A 25,944-nucleotide genomic window follows, 5' to 3' on the forward strand; every position below is an offset into this window, starting at 1 on the left:
TCTTAAACCCACCCACTACCCCAAGGATTTATTTTAAGCTAAGACAGAACTGGAACTAAACAAACTCTAAATATTGGAATGTAAAACTCCTAATCTCCCCACCCATATCGCTCAAGGACACAGTGGTGCTGAGAAGTGACCCAGAGCTACAGATAAGTGGCTTTTTTAGTATTTGAGGGTTTCTGAATATAAATCTTTATGTAACTATAATGAAAAAATTGGCTTTCATAGAAAAGTTATGGCACTCAACCCTTGAATATAATAAAACTTTAGAACTCTTTAAAAAGGACAAATATTCCCCCAAACTGTCCAGTTCTAAAGTTCTCCCCTAGAATGGACTTAAGAACCTGAGCAGATATTGCAGAAAATGACTTTTTCAAACAAGAAGTGATTATGATGGTTTTATTGCCTCTGGGGATCCATTGTGTAAATCCTATAGGGGAAAAATAATCGTGTTAAAGAGTCTAAATATTTTCACCAACATTTTCCACACGTGCCCATATTGTGATTAACAGATTTCCCAGAGAGTTTCTTCGTGTTTTAAATGTCTTTGGAAATCCCTATCTTGTCCATAGCCAGTTTTCTTTTGGATCTCTTGATTTAACATTTTCAAGAGTTTGGAGTAATGGTCCATCTAAAGAGAAAGAGAATTCTATGCAACAGACACAAATCCTCTGAAACGATCGTTCACCTGACAGTTCTCCAAACAATTTAAGCAGAAGTGTCACATACTTGGGCCATTCTGACTCACTTATTTGGAGAGGAACATTACTGGGCAAAACCAGATGTTTTCTGACTTACTTGTTTGTTCATGCTCTATCCAAGGCTCTTGCCACTGGAACAATCCATCAATAGGTGGTTACTCAAATGTGAGCTTGGCCTTGGGCTGGAGCCGGAAGAGGGCAGGGGTCCTTCCCTCCCTTTGCTTACCATTTCTCAACTGACAGGAAACAGTACAAAATAGTATATAAGTAAGGTTGAGCTGCATGCACTCTTCTAATTTATTAACTCTGGAATAGCTGAAGAAAGTCTGAGGTTGCTGCCTTGAACTTTGAAAAATACATCAAGGCTGGATAATATATTAAGTTCAACTGATGATAGCTACCACTTATTGGGTATGGCCATGCCAGGCACCAGGGCTAATGAGCATTTTACAGACATTTCTCATTTAACCTTCAAAAGATCTTATGAAGTAAGTTTTATTAGTTCAGTTTTACAGATGCAGTACGAAGACTGAGCAGGTTGAAGAACTTTCCTGAGGTCACTGCTAGTAAGAGGCTGTACAGGTATAGAAACTTGTCTGTTCTCTTAACTACCCTGAACTACATGCTCCTCCCTTAGATGGAGGAGTAGGGAAGAATGAGGTATGGGAAAACGGGGCTAGGATATTCTCCAACTTTCAGCTCCTCACAACCTGTGGGAACCCGATGCCGATGGGTGTAACCTCAGCCACAAAGCCAGAGTGGTCGTGCCCAACCATTTTTCCTGCTTTTCCTCTTCCCCAAGACCTAAAAAGACTTCCCAAGGTGAGTAAAGTCAGGGAGGAAGAAGGGGATATAGGAATCTCACTTCTTTTCTTACAACCACACTGGGCAAATATCTGTTACCATTGCACTGTAATATTTAGGATTGCTTCAATTCAGTGAATAGTTCAGGAAAGCAAGAGTTGTGTGTGCGAGTGTGTGTGTGTGTGTGTGTGTGTGTATGTGTGTAGTAAATCTGGGTCCAGTCTAACGTATACTGTGGAGTGGGTATCAAAGACTCTGATAGCCCAGATCCACAGAAAGCAGACTGTGTAGATGAAATACAAATGTATTTGCCTCCGCAGAGGCAAGTTACCTCTGGCTCCTCTGGCCACTGTCTGCTGCTCCATGTTAGAGGGGTAGGCATGTAGATTCTACACATCTCCGTAGTCCGCTTGGATTCTTCCAAGGGCTGCTGCTAACTAGTTGCCTGATCTCCGAAAACTCATCTTGCCTCTTTGGATCTCAGCTTCCTTGTCTGTCAACAGAACTGGGTCCATCTCATGGTCTCTAGAGCTCTTCCAATTTGGAATTCTGTAACTCCGATGTCAATGTCTGGATTCCTTGCCATGCTGGGGGGACTGGAGGTCAGTGCACGCCTTGCCCTGGGGTCACTTATGCTTCCCCTGGGAATAGCACCACAGATTCCACAAGCCCCTTGTCGACCCCTGGGTGGAATGATGGAACACTACAGGAGACGGGAAAAGGGAAATAAATCACCACTATGAAAGACAAGGATGGTTTTCATTCCCTACCTTAATTTTGTATTGCTTGCCTACTAGGTGCCAAGCATTGTTCTATATAGTTCTGAGCAGGCATAGTCTCTGCTGTCACAGGACTGAAATTCCCAGAGCTTCAGCACTAAACTGCAGTTAATTAAAATAAGTGCAGAGAATTAGGAATTAGGAACTGCTTCCCTACGTATATACTCTTCAATGGCCTCCTCCTGGTTTCCTTGACTCCTTTCTCTCCTTTCTGACTTTTCTATCAAACTAATCTTCTTAAAATACCCCTGAAGCTAAAATGCCTTTCATGTCTTTCCCTGGTACCTTTCATTCTATAATGAGATCCAGGCTTCTTAGCTTTCCATGAAGTCCCTCTGCAAACTCAGGGTACCACACTCTTCATCCTTCTGTCCATCCAGTCACTTTTCTGAGTCCTTCAACCAAATTAGCCTATTCGTGAGCTCCCCAGTCACTTCTTGGGTTTTCTGCCTCCACATATCTTTTTGTTCTTTTAACGACTTAGTGGTTTGATTTAAAATGTACTAAAGGAATGCACATTTCTTTTGAGAAGTGAAACAATACAGAGGTATGAAATGCGTTAGTAATCTCTTCTTCATCCCCCTGCATTTCATTCCTTCTGACAGAAACACATTTTTGTTCCTCCAAACTGAAAGGAAAACCAAACTAAAAGGAGAATATCCATACACCTTTTACCCAGATTCACCAATTTGTAACATTTTGACACATTGGTTTTGTTCCTTCCCTTCCTCTCTCTCTCTCTGCACCTACCCCCAACACACATTGTTAATTTTTTTCTTCGTAATTTACATAGTTTACAGACATCATGCCTCTTTACCCCTTAATATTCCAGCTTGTGTTCCCTAGAAACAAGAATATTCTCAGTATAGTTATCAACTTCAGGAAATTTTACATCCACACAACACTTTAATCTAAATTCCATATTCTAATTTTTTTCAATTGACCTGATTCTGTCTTTTACAAATTTTCCCCCTATCCTGTACAGGACCTGGTCCATGATCATATATTACATTTAGCTCTCATGCTTCTTTAGTTCCCTTTACTCTGAAATCCCATTTTTCTTTGTCCTTCATGCCAGTGACAATTCTAGGTTTTGTGTTTTTTTTTTAAGATTTTATTTATTTATTTGACAGACAGAGATCACAAGTAGGCAGAGAGGCAGGCAGAGGCGGGGGGAAGCAGACTCCATGCGGAGCAGAGATCCCGACGCAGGGCTGGATCCCAGGACCCTGAGATCATGAGGTGAGCTGAAGGCAGAGGCTTTAACCCACTGAGCCACCCAGGCGCCCCAACCAGTGACAACTCTGAAGAAAAACGTCCGGTTTCATTATTTTAGTTTTTAATAATAAAGTATTTTCTACCTTATCTGTATCTGTATTTTAACAATGAAATACTTTGATTCTGTCTGGTGATTTTTCCCTATCTTTTTAAATGTTATGCCCGGGGCGCCTGGGTGGCTCAGTCGGTTAAACATCTGCCTTCAGCTCAGGTCAGGATCCCAGGGTCCTGGGATTGAGCCCCACATTAGGTTCCCTACTCACTGGGGAGTCTCCTTCTCCCTCTACCCTTCCGCCTGCTTGTGATCTCTCACTCTCTCTCAAATAAATGAATAAAATCTTTTTAAAATATGTCATTTTCATCTCAGGGAATGCCTCTCTGTCTTCCCAAGTCTTTCTTGTCCTTCTAGGCTTAGCTATAATCCCTTCTCCCCTGGCCCTTGCTGGAGGCCAGCGAGTACCTCTTAGACTTCTTTACATCTGCTGAGACACCCAGTACTATGCTTAGCACACATGGGGCGATTAATAAATGTTTGTTGATTAATTGATTTGTGGCTGAGATATGAGTACTGTCTGCTGCAAAGACAGAACTCGTCATGTATGCTCAGCAAGTCAAGATTGGTATCTTTGCCGCTGATCGCTTCTGGGGTTTTGCAGTTATTGAGGTAAAGTTTGGATTCAAAACCGGATCCTTGACTGTAGAGTTGCCACACCATGGAACTGCGGGGAAAGTGATGTTTAAAAAGTTTCACAATAGATAATTTAGAGAGTGAAATAGAAGTGATTTTCCCTACTATTTCATTCCTCCCAAATTTAAAAAAAACTATGAAAGTGTTAAGTTTAAGAAAAGGTTTCAGAGATTAATGAACCCAAACTGCCGAATTGCAATCCAGTATGTTTCAATACAGTCCTTATGTTATCAATATAAAGAAGGTTGAAGAAGTTAGTTTGTTTAGAGAATAAGCTCTACAAAGGACATGCTAAATTATAAATTGAGAGAATGCTTTCCTACTAAACGCTATCCATTTGTCAGCATCAAACAAACCTTTTTGCCCTTGCCTGAGAAAGCACCAGACTCTTATCAAGTCTTGGTAAGTTTTGAAAATCACATGGTTGTTCAATGCCTCCATGTGGTAGAAAAAAATAATTTAGCTCTGTCCTAGCTTCCTGTGATAGCAACATTCAGGACCACTAAAGTCTAACAATGCTTAGGTCCTTCAAAGGGATCAGTGTTTTTTTAAAAAAGGCCTGCAGAAAAATGACCTGAATTGAAGATAAAAGCCCTAGATATCATTAGACTTCATGGAATTGACCCTTCTTTGCGAACCTTCCTTATCTTTCTGTGTAAGGAATGCATTTTTCAGGCAAAGGAGCATCATAAAATAAATCAAGTACACTGAAATCTGCAGTGAGTCCATATTTTCAGAAAGACTTTATAGGAATTCTTTTTAAATTCCAAACATAAGTTTTTTTTCTTTTGACAGAAAAAGGAAATCCTTTCTATCCAGCCATAAGGCAAGTTTAAAAACGCATATTAACAAGTGTTAATTTGCTTGACGATTCTTTAGATGTGAAATTGGCCAAAGAGAACAGTTGCTTTTATGAAACACCTGAAGTTCTGTTTAAGCAACGAGCCAAAAATAGGAATGCTCAAAAGGTCTCTTTCTTCTGAATCAACTGTATCATTTCACCTACTAGGGATCAGTCAACACCTTGATCTTCAAGTGTTTCTAATTAAAAGTACTTGATACTCTAAAGATGGCTTGAAGAAAAGAGTTGGATTATTCTGAGGATAAGGAATAGGTATTAGTAAAAACTGAAGCCCACTTTCTCAAAGCTCAGAGATATCACAGTGTGACATCACTTGGGCTTCTGTGACTGCAATCATCTTTTAAATGTAAATTGAGAATTCCTACCAAAGCATCCAGTGTATTTGTATGCATTTGCTTGCTTAAGCACAGCCCTCCGCAGAGTTGGGGGAGTGGCAGAGAGATATTTCCTGGCTACCTTTGATTTCTTTAAAAATGACATAGCATGAGAATGTATTACCTATTTAAAATATATCCAAAAATATAAAAGAAATAAACAATGATGATTTTTTTCTCAGAATGGGGAATAGGAACTTCAGTAGTGGTCATTGTGTTAAGTAAATGTTGTCAAAGTAGTGATTCTTTTAACTTGCTTCAATTTTTTCCGCTTTCCCATCTGTCTTGATTGTTAATATGTTATTTTTTTAAAAAGATTTTATTTATTTATTTGACAGAGAGAGAGCAGGAGAGCACAAGCAGGGGGAGTGGCAGATAGGGAGAGGGAGAAGCACGCTCCCTGCTCAGCAGGGATATGGGGCTCCATCTCAGGACTCTGGGATCATGACCTGAGCTGAAAGCAGTCACTTAACCAACTGAATCCCCCAGGCACCCAATCGTTAATATGTTCTTGAAAATATTACCCAGTTTTTTTTTTAATATTTATTTTTTTATTTGACAGACAGAGGTCACAAGTAGGCAGAGAAACAGGCAGAGAGGAGGAAGCAGGCTCCCTGCTGAGCAGAGAGCCAGATGCGGGGCTCGATCCCAGGGGCTCGATCCCAGGACCTCAGGATCTTGACCTGAGCCAAAGGCAGAGGCTTTAACCCACTGAGCCTCCCAGGTGCCCTGAAAATATTACCCAATTTTTAAAAAAAGGATTTTATTTTGGGGCGCCTGGGTGGCTCGGTGGGTTAAGGCCTCTGCCTTCGGCTTGGGTCACGATCCCGGGGTCCTGGGGTCGAGCCCTGCATCGGGCTCTCTGCTGGGCAGCGAGTCTGCTCCACACCCCACTCCGTCTCTGCCTGCCTCTCTGCCTACTTGTGATCTCTGTCAAAGAAATAAATAAAATCTTTTAAAAAAAAAAAGATTTTATTTTTGAGTAATCTCTACACCCAATGTGGGGCTTGAACCTACAACCCTGAGATCAGGAGTCTTTTGCTTCACCGACTGAACCAGCCAGGCACCCCCAGAGCTCTTTTATATTTAATACCTTTTTAAAAGATTTTATTTATTTATTTATTTATTTATTTTGAGAGTGAATGAGAGTGAGAGAGCACAAGTAGAGGAAGTGTCAGGGGGAGTGGCAGAGGGAGCCGCAGAGGGAGAGACAGAGGCAGGGAGAGGCAGAAGTAGGCTTCCCGCTGAGCAGAGAGCCCCATTGCAGGCTTGATTCCAGGACTCTGGGATCAGGACAGGAGCCAAGAGCAGATGCTGAGCCACCCAGGTGCCCCTTAATACATATTTTTTAATGTAATTGAGGCTTTCCCCTCCCCCCCCCCATATCATCTCTCGGCTGCATGAGCGATAGCCACAATTTTGCCACCAACTTACTGCATGACCTTGAACAAGACATATCAGGCTTTCTTTGCCTTAATTTCTCCATCTATAACACTAGAAATTTGAACTTGAATATATCTTAGGCCCCTTCTAGTAAATAAAATTCTATGGTTCCTTGACTCTCTCATAGGAGGCTTTTTATATTTGTCATCAATTCTAAGTCATAAAGGCTCCATGTCATAACAGAATTCCTGAGAATTAGTATCAGGGTGGGATTATTAATAATTTACTTTGCATAACAGTTAACAAACCATCTTTATCATAGAGCCTCATTTGACTCTTCTAACAGCTCTGCCCCGTCAGTGCAGCACAGATAGTCTTGCCCTTTAGAGACAGGGAAACTGAGGCTCAGGGAGGTCAATTTAACTCCTTAGGCCTTATATCTAATAAGTAAAACTGAAAGGTTGCAAATGAATTTTTAGTTTTTTGTGACTGAGACAACTGTATATTTAAAATAATCTGATGTAACGATTAGTCTTTTGAGAGCAGTTAATTCTTTTCTAAACATTTTGAGGTTTTTATTCCCCCTCAATAGGTCATTCTCAAACCATAAAGCACTAATCAAGGTTAGAGATAAGGGCCTGTACACAAAAGAGGGCTACTATCCTTCTAGACTGGTGGTTGGGAAAACAATTCTCTTATAGAGGAGGAGCCCTTCGATTACATGATTTATTTCCTGAGGGACAGATCCAACCCAAGCATCAACAATAAACACAAACTACCATGTTCAGGTTTTTTTTTCTTTAGATATTATTATATTTAGTATCCTAGTATGCGACATATGCAAACCAAAATGGAAGAAAAAATTCACCCACTGTCCTAGTCATATCAACAAATCAAAACTTTTATTTTCCTGTGTTCTGTCAGCTCTCTTCTTTATACATACATGATTTTTACTGGTTGTACTCATAGTGTGTACATGTATTTTAAAGTATCAGAAACTCAAATTTTTGTAAGAGAAAGTCTCAATTGTAATAACTTTATTTCCTTTATTCCAACTCAGTTTTATTTCATACTTGCTTATTGTTTTCTTTTGAATTTATATCTTTTTCATTAGAAGCACAAAAATATATACCTTTTTAAAAGATTTTATTTATTTATTTGACACAGAGAGAGAGCACAAGCAGGGAAAGCAGCAGGCATAGGGAGAGGGACGGAGCAGCAGGGAGCCAGCCATGGGCTTGGTCCAAGGACACTGGCATCATGGCCTGAGCCAGAAGCAGACACTTAACCACCTGAGCCACCCAGGCACCCTACAACCTGGTTTTAGAGAGATTTTTTTGGTGGTTGTCTTCAAATAACATAGAGCAGAGAATGTCATTAAAAATATATATATATATGCTCCATCAGGACTCCTGAAACCAAATGCTATGTGTGGAGGTCTTTCAAAATTTCTATGCATTTGAGTGACTGAGGGATAGCTCTGTCTGAAGGTAGGAGGCTAGAGGCTGATATGATGACCTATAAAGTTTTTTTCCACTTCTTGATTCTTGGCAATTCCCAGTAGATACAGGTTTCCTGCTAAGGATTAAGAAGCATGCCCAATTACTTTCTCAGTCCTGATAAAGTTGGAGTTTCAATGTTGAAGGCTAGAAGGGTTTCAGGTGGGTGGTAAGAATGCTTGTTTTCCTGCTTAGTGGATTTGCCATAAGCTTTATACCTGTTGTGTTGCCCTATGGTAACTGAAGCCACTGTTGCCATGAAAAAGGATGGCAATTTGAATGAGATAATTTAGAGTGCCCGTGGAAATCTCTCACCGGCTCCTTAATGTACCAGACCCTATATATGTGGCATTGCACATATATCTTCAGTTTCTTTCAACTGAAATGATAAGTGAGAAACTAAATCATAATTTGATGCATTCATCTTTTTTTTTTGATGGCTTAATCTTAACCTTGGTAAAAGTGCTACACAGGGAACAATTCATAAGAATTACTGAGTGATTATTCTAAAAATATTATTTGAGTAGCATTTATATTATTGTTGAAGCAGGTTCCATAGTCTCAAAACTTTTGATCTAATTTTCAAAATCCAACTTTCTATTTAAAGTAAACTGACACCAAAAATTCTAAATCCAGTCTAATTCAGTAGCAAAGGGCTCTTTTCCCAGTGATTTCTCACAATTTGTAAGGCTGATACACGTTGGTTTTACCTGTCACGAATCCTTTGTATCACTTTTACAACACACCACCACTTTTTATGAAAAGTGACTAAAAGAATCTAAAATTGTAAAATTGCACGTGCCTGAGCAGAAAACTCCAACTTTGAGATTTTTCTCCCAGGCGTGCCTAAACCGACCTCTGCTCTTAGCAGGTAAATTGCCAGAGGGTGAAGCCAGTGTCAGCTCAAAGGGAAACCCTGTTGTGGGATTTCTTTTTTCCCCTTAAACTGATCACTTTTTAGGGGGAGTTTCCACTGCATTCTCTGGTCCAAAGTCCTTCCCACCAAATTACTACCTTCCCCACCAATTTGTCCCCCCCCTTTCCAAAAGCCCTTATTGGAAAGAACTTCCTCTCGTGACCGCCCTATTCCATACAGTTCCTATCGCTCTCAGCGCCCCCCATCTCGGAACGACTTGCCCTCTCCAGCCCAGGATCCAGGTCCCCAAACCACTTGAGAGAAAATTCCCACCCCTCGCCCCTTCTCTCGCGTCCCGCGGCGGCGCTGGGGTGGGGGAGTGGGTGGGGAGGGGGGAGGGTTTCCCGGGGTCCCCTGTGTCCTCCTCGCGCCCCCCCGGAGGTGTGCAGGGGGAGGGGAGCGCGGGTGGGTGGGACCGGGCCGGGTGGGGGAGGGGTGAGGGCGAAGAGGAGGAGGAGGAGGAGTGTGTGTGCGAGCGTGTGTGGCTGGGGGAAGCCATTGCCTGTTTAATAGTTGCTGTTGCTGCACTTCCGCTTCTCTCCCAGCGAGAGAGAGACACGAGTGGCCAGGCCCAGCCGCAGCCGCAGCAGCAGCCGCCGCGGCGGCACGGAGGAGCCAGACACAAAGAGAGGTACGGGGATCCCCCCAGCCGCCCGCCGCCCCCCGGCCGCGTCGCCGGGCCTCGGGGACACCCCTCGCCGCCTCCCCTGACCCGCGCCTCCCGGGCCGCCTGGCACGGGGCTGAGGGGGGGCGGAGAGGGGCCGAGGAGCCCCAGGGGTCCGGGGCCCGCCCGCGGGGGATGGGTAGGGACCCCGGGCCGCGTGGGGTGCGGGGGCCGCCCGCATTGGGGATGGGGGGGCATTGTGGCTCGAACTGTCAGCGCTGCCCCGGGAGCCCCCCACTGGCCGCTGAGGGGGTCGGGAGCGGGGGAGGGGGAAGCGGGGGAGCCCCGGTTCCCCCCGGGGCGGGGGCCCGCGGGGATTAACCCCTCTGGGGCGGAAGGGCTCATTGTTATTCCTCCGCTGTGGAGGCCGAGCCCCCCCCTTCACCCTCGCCCCACCCCCACTAGGGGTGGCTGTCGGGCGTGTGCTCGGGACCCCCGCCCCAGCCGCGCAGCCCTGGCCGGGCGGCCAAGCCACAGGCCTGCGGGGAGAGGCGTCGGGGCGCGGCGCTGGGGGGGCCTCGGGCCTCGTCGCCCCTGCCCCCCCCGCCGGCCTCTCCCTTCCCCCACCCGGGCACCCGCTCCCCGCCTCGGTCCCCCCGTTTCGGCTTCCTCTCTTACTCCTCGCCTCCCCTTCTCTCTTCCCGATCTCGCCAAACTCCACTCCTGGCCCCCGCTGTCTCGCCCTGATCAGTGGCCCCCCGCGACCCCCGGAAAGCCCACTGAAACAGCCCCGAGGCCAGCACACCGCCGGGACCTTCTCTCCTTGCCCCGCCGAGGCGCTCGGCGCCCCCACCCTGCCCTCAGCCTGCTTGGCTTCTCCCCTCCCTGCCCCGAGGGTAGCCCCGGGGGGCGCGGGAGGGGCCGCTCGCTGAGCTCGTTCTTGTTTTCCCACCGCGTCCCCCACTTGGGGCCAAAAATAAACAAGCCGCGTCGGATTTGCTAAAGCCTTAATGGGCCTGAAGACTTGGAAAAGCGAGTGGAGGGCGGTGGGCGGCCGGGTGCACCCCTGGCCAAAGCCCTTCTGACAGCACCCGAGTTCCTTATTTACACTGACTGCATGGTCTGTGTGTTTCTGTTTTGTTTCTCTCCCTCTGCAGGGGCTGTTTGCGGGGTGGGGTGGGGGGTTCGCTATGTCGGATGACGATTCGAGGGCCAGCACGAGCTCCTCCTCATCTTCGTCCTCCAACCAGCAAACCGAGAAAGAAGCAAACACCCCCAAGAAGAAGGAGAGTAAAGTCAGCATGAGCAAAAACTCCAAACTCCTCTCTACCAGCGCCAAGAGGTACCGTACTCCACCCCCAACCTCCTAGGCTTCCTATTTTCCGAACTGCCTCTTGCTGCTTCATTTGGTCTGCCTCCCAATGAGGGGTAGCTTGAATGCTCCTCATGGTTTGTGTGCTGTTAAAAATGAAAAAAAGGGACGTGGAAGCTTTAATTATTTTACTCTATTGCTTCTGGTTTTTCCCTTTTAATAGTTACCCACGTGCAGCTGTTGCGGCTTGCCTCTCTCATTTCTTGCTAAAGTTTGTAAGAATCCTCATTACTTTTATTAGTGACCCCCAAATCTGATTTCAAATTACTTGTCCTATTAATCACTAGCTTGTCACCCTTCTCAAGGCTGTCATCCCACTTAATTACTAATACCTGTCCAGACAACTCTATCAGAATGAATTCGGTTACTGTCTTGCTTCCTCTTCACCTGTTGCACTGTGATCTTTTTTGAGTGGAGCTTTCTCCGCAAACTGCATAAGGAATAACTCCTGTTAGTGGGGTAAAAAATTTAATAGGTGAAAACAGGTGTTTTCAGATGGAACTTAAAGAGATAATTCTGATTTCGAGAGTTGAGGCAAATGAATTGATAAATGATGTAAAATGGGTATTGTAGGTTGTCTGGGGGATTCTCTTTTTCTCTTTAAAAACTTCAGTTTTGCCAAATTAAAGGGAGACTCACTTTTTTCATGATACATTCTCTCATATGCTGTAAAAATTTTTCTTTTCCCAAGCTGAATTCAAGCAGTGGTTCTTTTTTCTTTACTATTTTCCTCTTAGTTTCTGAAAGAACCTACTTTTTTACCTCAGGCATCCTTCAGTAATATTCTCTGATCTCCATGACCCTTAAAATAATCTATAGCAGATTCCGGGGAAACCCCGCGCCCTTTCATAAATCCTGCTGCTCTCAGGTGGACAGTCATTAAACTTTAAGGTGGCAAACCAGGAAGACAGTAAGGAATACAAATGGTGGGTTAAATAGGGGTATCTTTTTTAAAGGAACGTAAAATAAAACAGAATGTGAGTCTTTAGTTTCCACTGAGTAGTGAGCCCGGAACTCAGAGTCAAAGTTTGTTGTCATTTTTCCAGAAATTTGAAAATTTGGTAAAGTGCTTTGGTGACCTAACCTTGGGGGGAATGAAGGAGAGATGTTCGCTTGTTTTAAAGAATATAGAGGTTTAGAGTTAAATGGCAAGATACCTTAGCAAGATTCTACTTATTTTTGGAGAGGTGGTTTGATGGCACCTCGGCTTCCCAGGAATCCAAACTGGCCCTCATTGATTAGTCCAGAACCTGGCATCTCCCCTGCTCACATTGGATAGGGCTTTCCTTAATCTCCCCAACTCCCTACCCCTTACTACCCTGACCTGCAGTACCTGTGCCCCCTGATCCATGCTGGGACAGCTTTGGGGCTGACCTGAGTAAGGCAGGATATTTACTTTAAGATTATTAGTGTTTTTTGTGTACCAGGATATCACTGGTGCACATGAATATATTTGGGGGTAAAAGCACAGGTGTCGAATATAAAATAGTCTTCCTTTGTGTCAGCAAATTACTGAGGGAGATTTTTCATTACACACAGTTTGTCCATTTATGCTAAGGAAGTTTAAAATCTTATTTGAAAATTCCTGGGAAAGAGATTAGTAGGTGTACAAAAAATGAAAGGTGGGAAGCTACAAGGGGTAATTTTACGTATAAAGTTAACATCAGTTTTCGCTCTTTGAATATCTTGTGGAAAGAGTGGCTGTTAGTGTTAAAGCAGAGCTAAGGTTAATAGTGGAGGCAAAAAATGGGAGAGGGGCAGCGTATCCTGGAAAGAATAAGGGGGAAATTAATGTTAATTAATTTCCTATTAAATTCCCTATTAAAGCTGCTCTGTGAAATACGTTGACTTGGAAGCTGAGTGTTGCTGTAGACTTGGAAAGGGCCCATATACCGGGAAACAGAATAAAAAAGCCTGAATTGGTAGACATAAAGTTACTTAACTGCATATTGGAAAGTGGTTTCGTTTGTAGTCCATGGGTAGATGAAAAGCTCCCATTGAGAGTGGTCTGGACAATAATTATTGCGTGAAACGTATGTATGAGTTACTCGTACAAATCTTTTGTCAGTATTGACAAAAAATTTTGTCAGTTAGTTGTAGAGATGAAGTGGTTAAAACTGGTAGTATACTTTTTAGGTATTAAAGAAGTAGCCACCTTTTCAGTAAATATAGTAGAGGTTGAATTTGCAAGAAGTGAAGTCATATGTATTTTTATACAAGTTGTGCTCAGGTGGAGGATATTTTTGCCTATGTACATAGGTCTTAAGGTATAGTCATTCTAACATGCACATAAAGAATCAGGAAACCAGGATTCCAAACTTTTTAGTCCAACATAGTAATGAGTCAAACAGCCCGGGTGTTTGGGAATGTCTCAAAACTGAAACGCTTATTGGTAGCAAAAGAATTTAGCAAGACACAGATAAGTAGATGTCTGTAAACGCTGTGATCAAACCGCTTTCTAAAGCTCACCAGATTTGTAGGGGGCAGGAAGTGTCCTCCAATAGGAAGGTCTAAAGAACTTCCTAATAACCACCTTTAATTTCTCTTTACTTACACATGGAGAAAACAACGCCTTCTAAAACCTACTGCCCATGGCATCTACCCAGCCTATCTTCCCACCCTCCGAGAACCTTTGGAAAGAGAAAAGCAACCATTGTGATTCTGATTGCCTTTAGACTGTGTGTGTGTTTAGTTTTTTACTACCGTTCTACCTCGGTGAGATTTTTTTTAAGTTGTACCGTAGCCCTTGGGGGTTTTATGTGATAGGAACAAGAAAGGTTATAAAAATAGAAGGCACCATTTAGTAGATGTCACAGGCTTAAAGGTCTCAAACTTTGTCTTATTAATTGATGCTCTAAGCGCCTAGGTAAGCAGAAGACAAAGGCCAGGGCTTGGTGTGAACTGCTTGGTGGCGTCGGCCTAGGAGTGGGGGAGGGGCTCTTTGTGAAGTCGTGGGTTGGTACGAAGATAGAAAATGGGCCGGGGGCCATGTGTGTGTGGGGGGTTATTGTCTCGGGTTCTGTGTCCATGCTGAGATGGAGAAGGAAGGGAGCAGATCTTAGAGAATTTAGAGGATATCCAGGAAAAAGGTCCGGAAAGCCGGAGGGGGGGCTAGAGTTCGAGCGCTGTGCGGGACCGAGGCTGGGTGCACCTGTGCGGGCCGGCTGCTAGTGTCCGGTCTCGCTGGAGGGGCGGGCGGGAGTGTTGGCGCCCAGGGGTCCGCGCGCGGCGTGAGGGCTGGAGGTCCCAGGCGCGGTGGAGGCGAGTGGGGGAGTCGCTGTGCGTCCTGGCGTGGGCTCTCGCCACCCCTGGTCCGCAACTTCACCCGCGGGTCTGGCGTGCGCCTCCCGAGTTGCCGGGCGCGCGCGGGCTGGGGACGGGGAGCCCGGGCAGCCGAGCAGGGGCTCGGCTTTGCGGCCTGCGCTGCGCCGGCACCCCGCGACGCGGGGCAGGTCAGTCAGGACCCGAGGGGCCTCGCGGGGAGCGGCCATGTTGGCTTCGTCACTGAGGACGCGGGACGGCCTGGGGAGGGCGCCCTGCCGAGGCGGCGTGGAGGGCATCCGAGGTGCCCGGAGTGGGGGGTGACCCGGGCGGAGATTGGGGGCGCACCCTTCCCACCCACGCGGCGGCTTGGGTTTCTCCGTCCAGGGAAGACGTGCAGCGCAGAAGTGAATGTGTCCCGGCACATTCTAATGCAACTTAGGAAACGAGTCCAAAGCGAAGCTTTACAATGATTTCCTAAATGGAAAACCCCGAGAAATACAACTGCCTCAGTATGCGAGGCAAGACTGGAACCGAAACATTTTAGATAACAGCAGGAGACCCCGGACCGCCAGCTCACTGCCCGTGGGAAAGAAGTTTTTTCCTAAACTATGGGCCTGGAGCTTTTGATGTGTAGTTTCCTTCTCCCTCAGTAGAACCCAGTTATCATGGCAGGCAGTTAGGGTTATCTGCCAGACCTATGCGTTACCGGTGGGAGGCTACCAACGCCTTCATGTTTCTTGTGTTTCTCTCTCACTTCCCTGACTCCAGGATTCAGAAGGAACTGGCAGACATCACTTTAGACCCTCCACCTAACTGCAGGTGAGCTTCCTTTCACAATTTTTTCTTTTTAAAATTCTTCTTTTTCTTGGGGATTTTCTTTTTGTTATTAAAAAACTTCTTTTATTTCATAAATTATTTTGATGCTAACATCAAGTAACAGCTGAAATTGATTAACCTGGGAGTAATGTTTTGATGAGCCTCTCACAGTTTCAGTGTTAATGCTGAAGAGAAGTAATGAATTTTTCTGGCGTGGACCCTTTGACATACATAAAACAGAACTGTGAAATGAATTTAAAGGTGTACACTTGGCCTAATCGTGGACCTTGGATATGTCATTAGGGATTATGTAAAACCTTTTTAGATACTCAGGTACGTTTTAGTTTAGAAAATTGCTTTGCCATCTTAATCTGTTATTCAAGCTCTCCCTTAAGCTAATAGATCATAGAGTTAAATCACAACAGATTCTCAAGCTTATTTCATTGTATGTCTAAATTCTGTGTTGGACTTTGGCAGATCAATTCAGGACATAATTTGTGACTTTGATAAAAAGGTTTCTTAAATTTTATAGATTTAAGCTCTTCCATGGGGTATTTTTAAATTTTTTCTCAAAATTGCTTTGCATTGTATACATATGTGTGTTTCAGTTTCAAAGCAATTTGATTCCAGCTTTGTGGAGCATTTGCCAATCATTTTATTTTATTTAGAATAATTGTTTTGCTGCTGTTGAGGTAAAAGACTTGGATTTTATTAAGTCAATAGTGAAGTGAGGAAGGAATTAATGTGTTGTAATAGGCCATTTATTTAAGGGAGATTAATTCAAATCTGTTACTCCCCTAATTTAAAAATTAGGTGGAAAACATTTAACCTAATTCTCAGTTCTCAGGGTTAGCATTGAAATGGGATGCCACATATCAGAAGTGTTCACAACTTAAAAGAAGTCAGTAGGAGAAAATATTCAGTGGCTGTGCGCAGAATTTAAAACAAGCATGTGGAAATAATTCAAGTTGAAAAACTAAATGAAATATTTTGTTTATTAACACTGAACTTTCTGAAGTATGGTTAATGGGTTAAATGGAAACTTTAATATTGCCATTTGGGTTACATATGTTCTTACTGTTGGTCAGGTGTGGGCTTTTCTTTGGTAAAATTTTGTCCTGTTTTCTAAGGAAAGTTGTTTTGAATTTGAAATGCTCTTAAATTATGGTTTGTAACTGAACCACTTAATTTCTTAAGGATTTCTCTCATGGTTTTTAAGAATCTTTATACTAATGAGAAAGTGGAGAAATAGGCAAGGGTTAGGGCTGTGACATTTTATTTTTTTATTTTAGTGGAATCATTGTTCAGATAGAAGCCTATAGCTTCTTCCCTTGGCTGTGTTAAATCCTTGGGCATTCCCCATGGTAGATGCATGCTGTGTAGTTACTGCCCCTGTTTGGTATCATGTCTCTTCCAATGTGCCTCTTGTGAGTTCAGACTTAAGCTGATGAAATTAGAAAGTTTTTAAAGCATCTTTCAAAACTAAGAACACTGATCAAAACCTAATGGTTTTCTTGCAAATATGTGCAATCAGCTTTAAAATTGTAAGCACTTTGAAGGTTTTCATGGGATTAATAATTTTTTAAAAATGGGAAAAGTACACTTAGTTTCACAGCATTTGAGTTGAATTCATGTGTGAGAGATTTGTGCTGCTGAACATGTAGAACTTTTATTTATGGGAAACCCTCTTAATTACCCCTTCAAGATAAAACCTGTGAATGTTAGGGGTGCTCTGGTGAAGCACCAAACTGGATGGGTATTGGATGGTTGGTGTGGGGAGACAAACTGTGACATACTTAAACATTTCGGAAAAAAAAAAAAAAAAAAAATTCTTGAATTTTGGAGAAGACGCTAGGTATCTTTAATTTGCAAAGAATATATTATGGTGAGTTTTAAGAATAAAGACTGCTTTATTTTCTGAAAACATTTTTTCAGCATGACTTCTTAGGTGATATGAATTAACAGTTTCTACTTTGTGTTGGCTTACTAGTGTTACTGACTGAATGTCATATAGTAGTCCCAATATTTAGCTACCTTAAATAAATATGGTTTTGTGTTTTTGTGTTGGTACCTTTTGGGATTCAGTTATTAAACATTTTAATGTACATTATTTGAGATGGAAGAGGATAATTTGGGGATACTTTTGAAGTTAAAAATGTATGAATTAAATGACATATTGAAGGCATTCATGTTTATTTTTAGTAAATTTTTCTGATGTTACTCAGCATGAGAGGTCCATAGCTTGGTCCTTCTGAAATTGTAATTTCATCAACTATGAATTCTGTTTTTTTTTTTTTTTTTTTAATTTTTTTTTTTTTAAAGATTTTATTTATTCATTTGACAGAGAGAGATCACAAGTAGGCAGAGAGGCAGGCAGAGAGAGAGGAAGAAGCAGGCTTCTGAGCAGAGAGCCCGATGTGGGGCTCAATCCCAGGACCCTGAGATCATGACCTGAGCCGAAGGCAGCGGCTTAACCCGCTGAGCCACCCAGGCGCCCCATGAATTCTGTTTTGAATGAGTTAAACAATTGACTTTAAATTAACCTATCTTATGTATTAATCCTTTGTAGGACTGCCTTTTTTCAATCAGTATTCAGCCTGTAGTTTTAAATTTAAGCGTGTTACTTTATTAAAATACAGCAGTTGGCACAAAGTAACCTCTCAATACACAGTTGATTATTGCAGATCAGTGGAAGAATTGCTTCTCTTGAAGGTGCATTGCTTGCATTCCAGTAATTTTCACACTTTACTTGGAAAACTTCAAAGTTACTGAACTTAAACTTGTGTGAAATGCAGTTGCTAAATATGTTATAATGTGTGAGCGAGCACATAAAGTTAAATCCTGTGTTGAATATTGTGTTGAGTAGATTTTTTTTAAAGAATGGAGTGCAGGGGCGCCTGGATGGCTCAGTGGGTTAAGTCCCTGCCTTCAGCTTAGGTCATGATCTCAGGGTCCTGGAATCCAGAACCCCGCATGCGGGGGGGCGGGGGGGATCTCTGCTCAGCGGGGAGCCTGCTTTCCACCCCCCCCACCCCGCCACCTGCCTCTCTGCCTACTTGTGATCCCCCTCTGTCAAATTAAAAAAAAAAAAGAACAGAATGCAGATTATAGTCAGTGACCAGTCAGAAGTTTTTTAAGTGAATATTTAAAAATTTTTCTATATTACCACATAAATCAAATTCTTTGTTATCTGTTTGGTTCTGTGTATGTATGCAGATGAAGTAATAGTCTCCCCACTCATGTACTAGGTATGCATTTGGTTAGTTTTTTCCTTGCATTTTGGCTGTTTGGGGAAAAAAATACTGTCTTAACTACTGTAATAATTTCCTCAAGAATGCTCTATCCTGGATTGTAAAATTATGCCTTTTATTTAACTTTTCAAAAGTTTTTATTTAAATAAAATGATGCCTTTTAGATAGCTGATGAACTCTGGGCCACTAGAGTCAGTTTTGTATCTGCTATTTATAGTCTAGGGCTCAAGCTTTTCTAATTTGTCTAGTTATAGCTATATAACCAATCTGTAGACCTGTTTCTATAGATAGTATGTCTGTATGTAATAAATTATATTTTCCCAAGTCCTTTAAATTCAGAATTTGCATAAGGAAATACTAGTATTTTGAGTAAACTATTTATATAGCAACTTGAAACCTAAAAATTCAAATTTTTTAGAGCTACTCTTTTAGGATAAAATGTCTTTGAGAAGTCATTAAATGTTTCAAGCAAGGTGGAGAATAGTAAAAAATTCTTGTTTTATATGACTTTACTATATTTGATAATTATTTTTGTGTTTCTTAAATATGTAAACCCTACTAAGTAAATGTGTTTGATTTTTCTGGGAGAACTATAGAACCAGATATAGTTGGTTTTAATGTTTTACAGATAAATCTTTTTTTTTTTTTAAAGATTTATTTATTTGAGAGCGAGCGAGTGTGTACACAAGCATGACTGTGGGGGGGGGTGCAACGAGGGAGAGAATCTCAAGCAGACTCCTGAGTGCAGACCTGGACATGGGCTCATCCTACCACCCCGAGATCATGACCTGAGCCAGAATAATACCGAGAGTTGGATGCTCAGTCAACTGAGTCACCCAGGTGCCTCAGCTAAATCTTTTTAATTACCTTTTTAAAGATAATTTAAAGGCTAAAGTGAAGAGCATTTTAAAAATGTAATGGATTTGTTGAAGAAGTTAAAGTTTTTTTAACCTTCTTCTCATTTGCTGAAAGGGCCAACTATCTGACTTGCCTATCACATAGTATTGTAAAAATTCAGATGAGATTAGAGTTACTCATTTAGCTCCTTTTAATTGCTCATTTTTTAAATGAGCAATTGCTTGTATTTTATTTTTATTTTTTTCTTAAAGATTTTATTTATTTATTTGACACAGGGAGAGAGATCACAAGGAGGCAGAGAGGCAGCCAGAGAGATGGGGGAGGGGTGATTCAGGCTCCCTACTGAGCAGAGAGCCCGATGCCAGGCTCTATCCCAGGACCCTGAGATCATCACCTGAGCCAAAGGCAGAGGGTCAACCCACTGAGCCAACCAGGCACCCCTATTGCTTGTATTTTAAATAGTCTTAAGCCATTATACAATAATTGGAGTGAATGTTTTTGAAAACTTGAGATGTAGAAGTTGCGCTGTAAAAAGTGAAAAATCCCCCTCATGATCTCTTCTGACCTGCTTCTTTGCAGAGATGCTCCTAAATTTGGAGCTATTGCATTTTGTGTATATCCTTCTAGATAGTTTCTGTGAATGTACATTTTTGTATTTTTCTGGTTTTATAAAATCTGGAATTAGTGGTAATAATAATGAGATGTTAATTTAGAAATCCCAGGCTGCTAAACTTGAAAGGAAAAGAGGACTTTTCCTTGGAATAGTAAAGGCCTATACATCTTGTCCAAATTTAGCTTGCTTTAAATGGTTGTTTGGGTATAAGAAATGGGTTCAACAGAAGTCCTTTACAAAATCCTGTATCTCACCTGAAAAAAACCCTTTTTGTTTTTTATTCATCTGATGTTACTAAATGCATTAAAGATAAAAATGTGACTTCAACATCTGAACAGTGTTCAGTTTCATAATAATTTTCATTTGGAGAGTTACCAGTGCAGTGTGTTTGCCTTTATGTGCGCAGAGGCAATGTTGAAAAACAGCGAGAACCAGGAGACTGGAGTGTCAATGCAATCAAAGCCCCCAAATGAGGGTCAAGTTCGTGGAAATTAGATCATCATCTAGGGCCTGAGTGGGTAGGAAGGAAGGAAATCTATCCAGAAGTGAATTGCTTACTAAATAAGTAGGAACTCTTGTGACTGTTCTGTTTACTAAAAGACCATGTGTCTGGATTATAAAACTATACTACTATTGTTCCTCAGAAAGCTAAACAGAATTACCATATGACCCAGCAGTTACACTCCTAGGTATATACCCGAAAGGATTGAAAACAGGGAGTTGAACAGATTCTTGTCAGTGTTCATAATAGCCCGAAAGAGGAAACAACTCAAGTATCCATCAACAAATGATTGAATAAACAAAATGTGGTATTTACAGTGGAATATTATTTAGCCATGAAAGGGAATGAAGTTCTGATATATGCTACAATGTGACTGAATCTTCAAAAATGTTAACTTAAGTAAAATAGGCAGAAGTAAAGTACAGAAGGACAAATATTGTGATTCTAGTTGCATGAAATACCTGGAATAGGTAAATCCATAGAGGCAGAGTATTAGAGGTTTTCAGGGTTAGGGAGAGGGCAGAATGGGGGAGTTATTTCTTAATGGGTATAGTTCCTGTTTGGGGTGATTAAAATTTTGGAAATAGTGGTGATGGTTATACAACATTTGAATGTCATCAAATTTCACACTTAAAAATGGTAAAAATGGCAAATTTTACCACAAAAAAAAGAGGAAAACCCCTATACCATTGTTGTTGCTTTTTAAAGTTTTTTTTTTTTTTTTTTTTTTTTTAAATCTCAGAGAGAGAGAGAGCGAGCTCTTGAGCACACAGGTGAGGGGAGGCCAGAGGGGTAGGGAGAAGCAGGCTCCCAGATGAGCTGGGAGCCTATTCGGGACTAGATCCCAGGACCTGGATACCTGGACCTGAACTAAAGACAGGTGCTTAGCTGACTGAGCCACCCAGGTACCCCACGTTGTTTAAATGTTAGCAGTATTTTGAGAAAAGATGCTTATAGCTTACAAGGCCGCATATCACAATCTTTATGGATTTCTGCACAGGATACTAATATTATATTCTTGTCACCAACCTTGAGTGCTGTTATATATGAAAACTGATGACCTTGAAGGAGTTCATTGTCTAGTAAGGGTGGTAAGAAATGCATGTATGGTTCTTGAGTAGTACTTGGAAACATGAGTATTATTTGGAAGGTAATGAGCGCACATTACATGTTATGAAGGTTCAGAGCAGTGAGAGATTGCTTGGCCTGGATGTGAGGACTAGCTAGCGTCTGGAGCACTCAGATAAAACTTCCTGGAGGAGATGAGAAGTGGAGTGGGAAGAGCAAGAGACATCTTGTAGTAGAGGAAAGGCCGAGAGGGCACTATTAGGTAAGAGTGAATAAACCTATGGCCAGAGTGGGAGGATAACCAGTAAGAGATAAAGGTTGTGCTCTTCAGTGTCAGGCTTTGAATTTCATTATATAGTTGTTGGGAATCATTGAAACGCTTTTGGGCTGGATGTCTAATCCAGTTAGAACTGAGTGTCTGGATAGAGACAAAGCAAGGGTTGAGTGGAGTTTGGTGGGAAGCAGGAGACTTGTAGAGCGCTGCATTCATCCAGGCATTCATCCAGGCGAGAGGCCAGGTGGGCCTGGGGGCAGGTGACAGCCATCAAAGTGGAGAGGAGAAAATGGGAAAGCAGTGGAGTCTAGAGAACTTGGCCACTGATTTAGAGATGTAGGACTTGAAAGGACTCGGGTTCTTTGGGTATTGGGGAATATGGTGGTGCCATTAAAAGATGTCAGTAAGGCAGGAAGAGGAACTAGTTTGAGGGAGCAGAGGGATTACAGATAAATCCTCTTTCCAAGGTCTAATTTGTATGGTTTGTTGACCGTATAGAGCGCTTAACATATTGTTGTCATGTAGTAGGCACTCAGTAATATTTTTAGTTCCTTTTTTTTTTTCAGGGAGACAGCAAGCAAGCACACGTGTTTTGGGGGGAGGGGTGGTACAGAGGGAAAGGAGAAGCAGATAACCTGCTGAGCAGGGAGCCGGAGTGGCTCCATCCCAGGACCCTGAGTGGCTCCATCTCAGGACCCTGAGATCATGACCTGAGCTGAAATCAGACACTTAACCAACTGAGCCACCCAGTGCCTCAATATTTGCAGTTTGATTTTACATTTAAGTTTATTGTTGTTTATCAGTCATTGAACTCTGACATCTACCTAATCTAATTTTAGATTAGTTTAGACAAATGGATTATAAACACCTTAAAAGACAGGGACCATGGCTTTTCTCCTTGATTTTGATCCTACATGTCCCCCCCTTTTTTATTTTGTAGAATTTCAGAGCTACAGAAAAGTTGAAATGATGTGCATCCTTCACTCTATCAGCTATTAAAACTTCACCATATACAATATATATCTTCAAGGAATTGCTGTATGCCCATGGCTTTTTTCTTTTTTTTTTCTTTAAACTCTATTATTTGATAAAGAGAGAGTGTGAGCATGCGCCCGCCAGCGTGCAATCCAGCACAGGCAAGAGGAGCTGCAGAGGGAGAGGGAGAAGAGGCTCCCTGCTGAGAGGAGTGTGGAGCTTGTTCCCAAGACCCTGGGATAATCACCTGAGCCCAAGGCAGATGCTTAACTGACTGAGTCACTCTCTCTTATCTCTGTATGTGTATTTTGTGGGACCATTTGACATTGTGTTACAGGCATCATGGCACATCTGTGTGTTTAGGGTACATGCATTGAATCTGAAGTGGGCTGGCAGGGATGCTGAGGCTGGACCTGGCTTTTTGGGGGAGGTACACATTAGATTTAAAAGTTTAGGTGGTGGTTGAAGTACTCCTAATCACCAAGGGGAGGAGGTGAATTGAGAATTGTGCTCTGAGGGGTGTCTACACAAGGATAGGGAGATAACGACCTGGACAGAAGCAAAGTAGGAGGAGAGCTGCAGGCCTTAACGGGAGGTCAAGGAAATTTTTTCATTGGCCTTTAAAGTGTAGAACTAAGAGTGCTCTGTAGGCTGAGAGGAAGAAGCAAGTAGGAAAAAAAGTGAAAATGCGAGGGAGGGAGTTACTGTAATGTTTTTAAAACACAATTTTAGAGAAGGTGATAGAATATGGAACTGAGGTCATAAGTGGAGAGCGTATATTTAGAAAGGCTGGAAGCCTGAACTTTATGATGGAGTGACAGTTTCAAAAGAATTGGAAGCATTTTTTGTCCTTGAGTAATACTCCAGTTACTTGTATAGAACAAAAAGAAGCAGCATATGTCCCAAGTGCTATTTGGTTTTTTCTTTCTGGGTAGATTTTAAGTTCCTTGAGAGCAGGGATGTCTTTGCCATCCGTACCTTGTCCAAGAAAGAGAAGATAAACAATACATATTTGTTAAATTAAAACATAGACACAAAAACCTAATTTGAGTCTGATGGCTTAATGGAATGTCTTCATTACCCTCTTTGGAAAATAATGGAAAGAGCTGGGGAAATTGCTGTCACATTTTACAGCTGTCTGTTGCTGGCAGTCTTTCTGACTTGGCGTCCAAGCAGTTTTGGCAATTTTCACCTTCTCGGAATCACAGAGGAGCTCTGGACTGCAGTGTGATACAAAAGACGGGATCAGTGCTTTGGGCTAGATTGAGAAGATGTATAAAGAAAATACCAGTACCTTTGGTTACCATGTTTTGACTTGTTAAGATTACTGTTTGCTGACAAGTAAGCATGGGTTTAGGGGTGCTAAGTAAATTGGACTTCCTAGCAATGTTCCCCCAAATCCTAAAGCTATTCCACATAGTTATGTTATAGATGCCGGCACCCGCCTGAGACATCTGACACATTCCCAGTCATCAGTGGAGTGAAACAGGGTGTCATAATAAGCCCATTCTTATTCAGCCTCTCTTATGCAGCCATGCTGTAAAGTGAAACAAAAGACCTAGTAACTGGTGTCAGAATATGCCTCTGATCCTCTGGGAAACTTCCTACTCTGTAGGCTAAGAAGCTCATCAGAGCTCTTTGCTGGAACATTGTAATCCAGGAATTGCTGTATGCTCATGGCTTTTTTTCTTGAAACCTCTACGCAAGTGATTATGGATTGCTTTGTAGCGTCTGCGCTGCACTGCATAGGCGATAAACCTGTGGAAGGCCAAGGTAGTGTTTCAGCCCAGTCAGCAAAGTCTTAGGAAGCCAACGGTTTTCATATGCAGAATGTAATTGAAAGTTGTCACTGGGTTTTGTTACCTGGGGCAGCATACTGTTCACTAATATGTCAATTAACAAAGTAGTTAAAAACTGAATTCTGTCTGCTTCTAAAGAACCTGAATATGACAAAGGGCAAGGCCAGGCCAAAATAAAGGGACTGTATTATCAAGCTCTTAAATAGCATTTAACATTGCGTTCGCCACGGATGTCACATCTGACTTGATTCTAGTACTGAGTTGTGTCAGTATTAAATTTTGAGTATAAATAATTAATGGAGAGTCACAGTAGGGTCTGCTAGCGTTGAAATGATGATCATTATGTGTAATACCAGGACATTGGTTGTTTGTATCTATTTAAATAGAGGAAAATTGATGTGGGATGGATCCTAATTAATTTCTTTAAAAAGAGGCATAGAAGCACATTTTCAAATAGCAATAGATAGAGCAGCTTGGAAGGATTTTACTTAGAAAAAAGTTTTAGGGGCACCTGGGTGGCTCAGTTGGTTAGACATCTGACTTCTGCTCTGGTCGTGATCTCAGAGTCCTAGGATTGAGCCCCTTGATGGGCTCAGCGCTCAGCAGGCAGTCTGTTTCTCCTTCTTCCTCCCCCCATCCATGTACAGACACATGTGTACACCCATGCTCGCTCGCTCTCTCTAATAATTAAAATCTTTTAAAAAGAAAAAAGTTTTTAGACTATAGTTCAGAAAGGTTGTACAAGAGTGACAAAAACATAAGTAAATTAGATTATATTCATTTAAAATATGAGAGTCCTCTGTGTGCTACTCAGGTGACTAAAACAGATCCGGCCTCTGGGTTGTGGGACTTGAATTTTATTTTATTTACTTAATTTTTTTTTTAAAGATTTTTATTTATTTATTTGACAGATAGATCACAAGTAGGCAGAGAGGCAGGCGCAGAGAGAGGGGGAAGCAGGCTCCCCGCTGAGCCAAGATCCTGATGTGGGGCTTGATCCCAGGACCCTGAGATCATGACCTGACCTGAAGGCAGAGGCTTTAATCCACTGAGCCACCCAGGCACCCCTGTTTACTTATTTTTAAATCACTTTTTTAACATACAAGAAATACATGAGACACAAAGCCCAAGAAAGTGCTCAGTCCCTGAGTTGGCAGTTTAGGGAGAGTTGTTGACAATGAGCCTTTCCAGTCTCGCAGGGAAAGACAGGGTTGAGAGGTCACAGTATCACAGGGCCCCTCATGAACTCAGCACTGGGGC

At 42.4% G+C, this 25,944-nt stretch overlaps 1 protein-coding gene across 1 annotated transcript in view; it reads left to right on the plus strand.

The window, feature by feature from the left end:
* Positions 1-9,751: 9,751 nt before the first annotated feature.
* Positions 9,752-25,944, plus strand: part of LOC125105039 (ubiquitin-conjugating enzyme E2 E1) — an 82,464-nt gene continuing 66,271 nt past the window's right edge. The window contains exons 1-3 of the mRNA XM_047738065.1: positions 9,752-9,918; positions 11,050-11,234; positions 15,297-15,347. Coding sequence (XP_047594021.1) covers positions 11,083-11,234; positions 15,297-15,347 — 203 coding nt within the window. The 5' untranslated portion in view covers positions 9,752-9,918; positions 11,050-11,082. The remainder of the gene's footprint in view (positions 9,919-11,049; positions 11,235-15,296; positions 15,348-25,944) is intronic.

Source organism: Lutra lutra, chromosome 1 (assembly GCF_902655055.1).
Source record: "Lutra lutra chromosome 1, mLutLut1.2, whole genome shotgun sequence".
Taxonomy (NCBI): domain Eukaryota; kingdom Metazoa; phylum Chordata; class Mammalia; order Carnivora; family Mustelidae; genus Lutra; species Lutra lutra.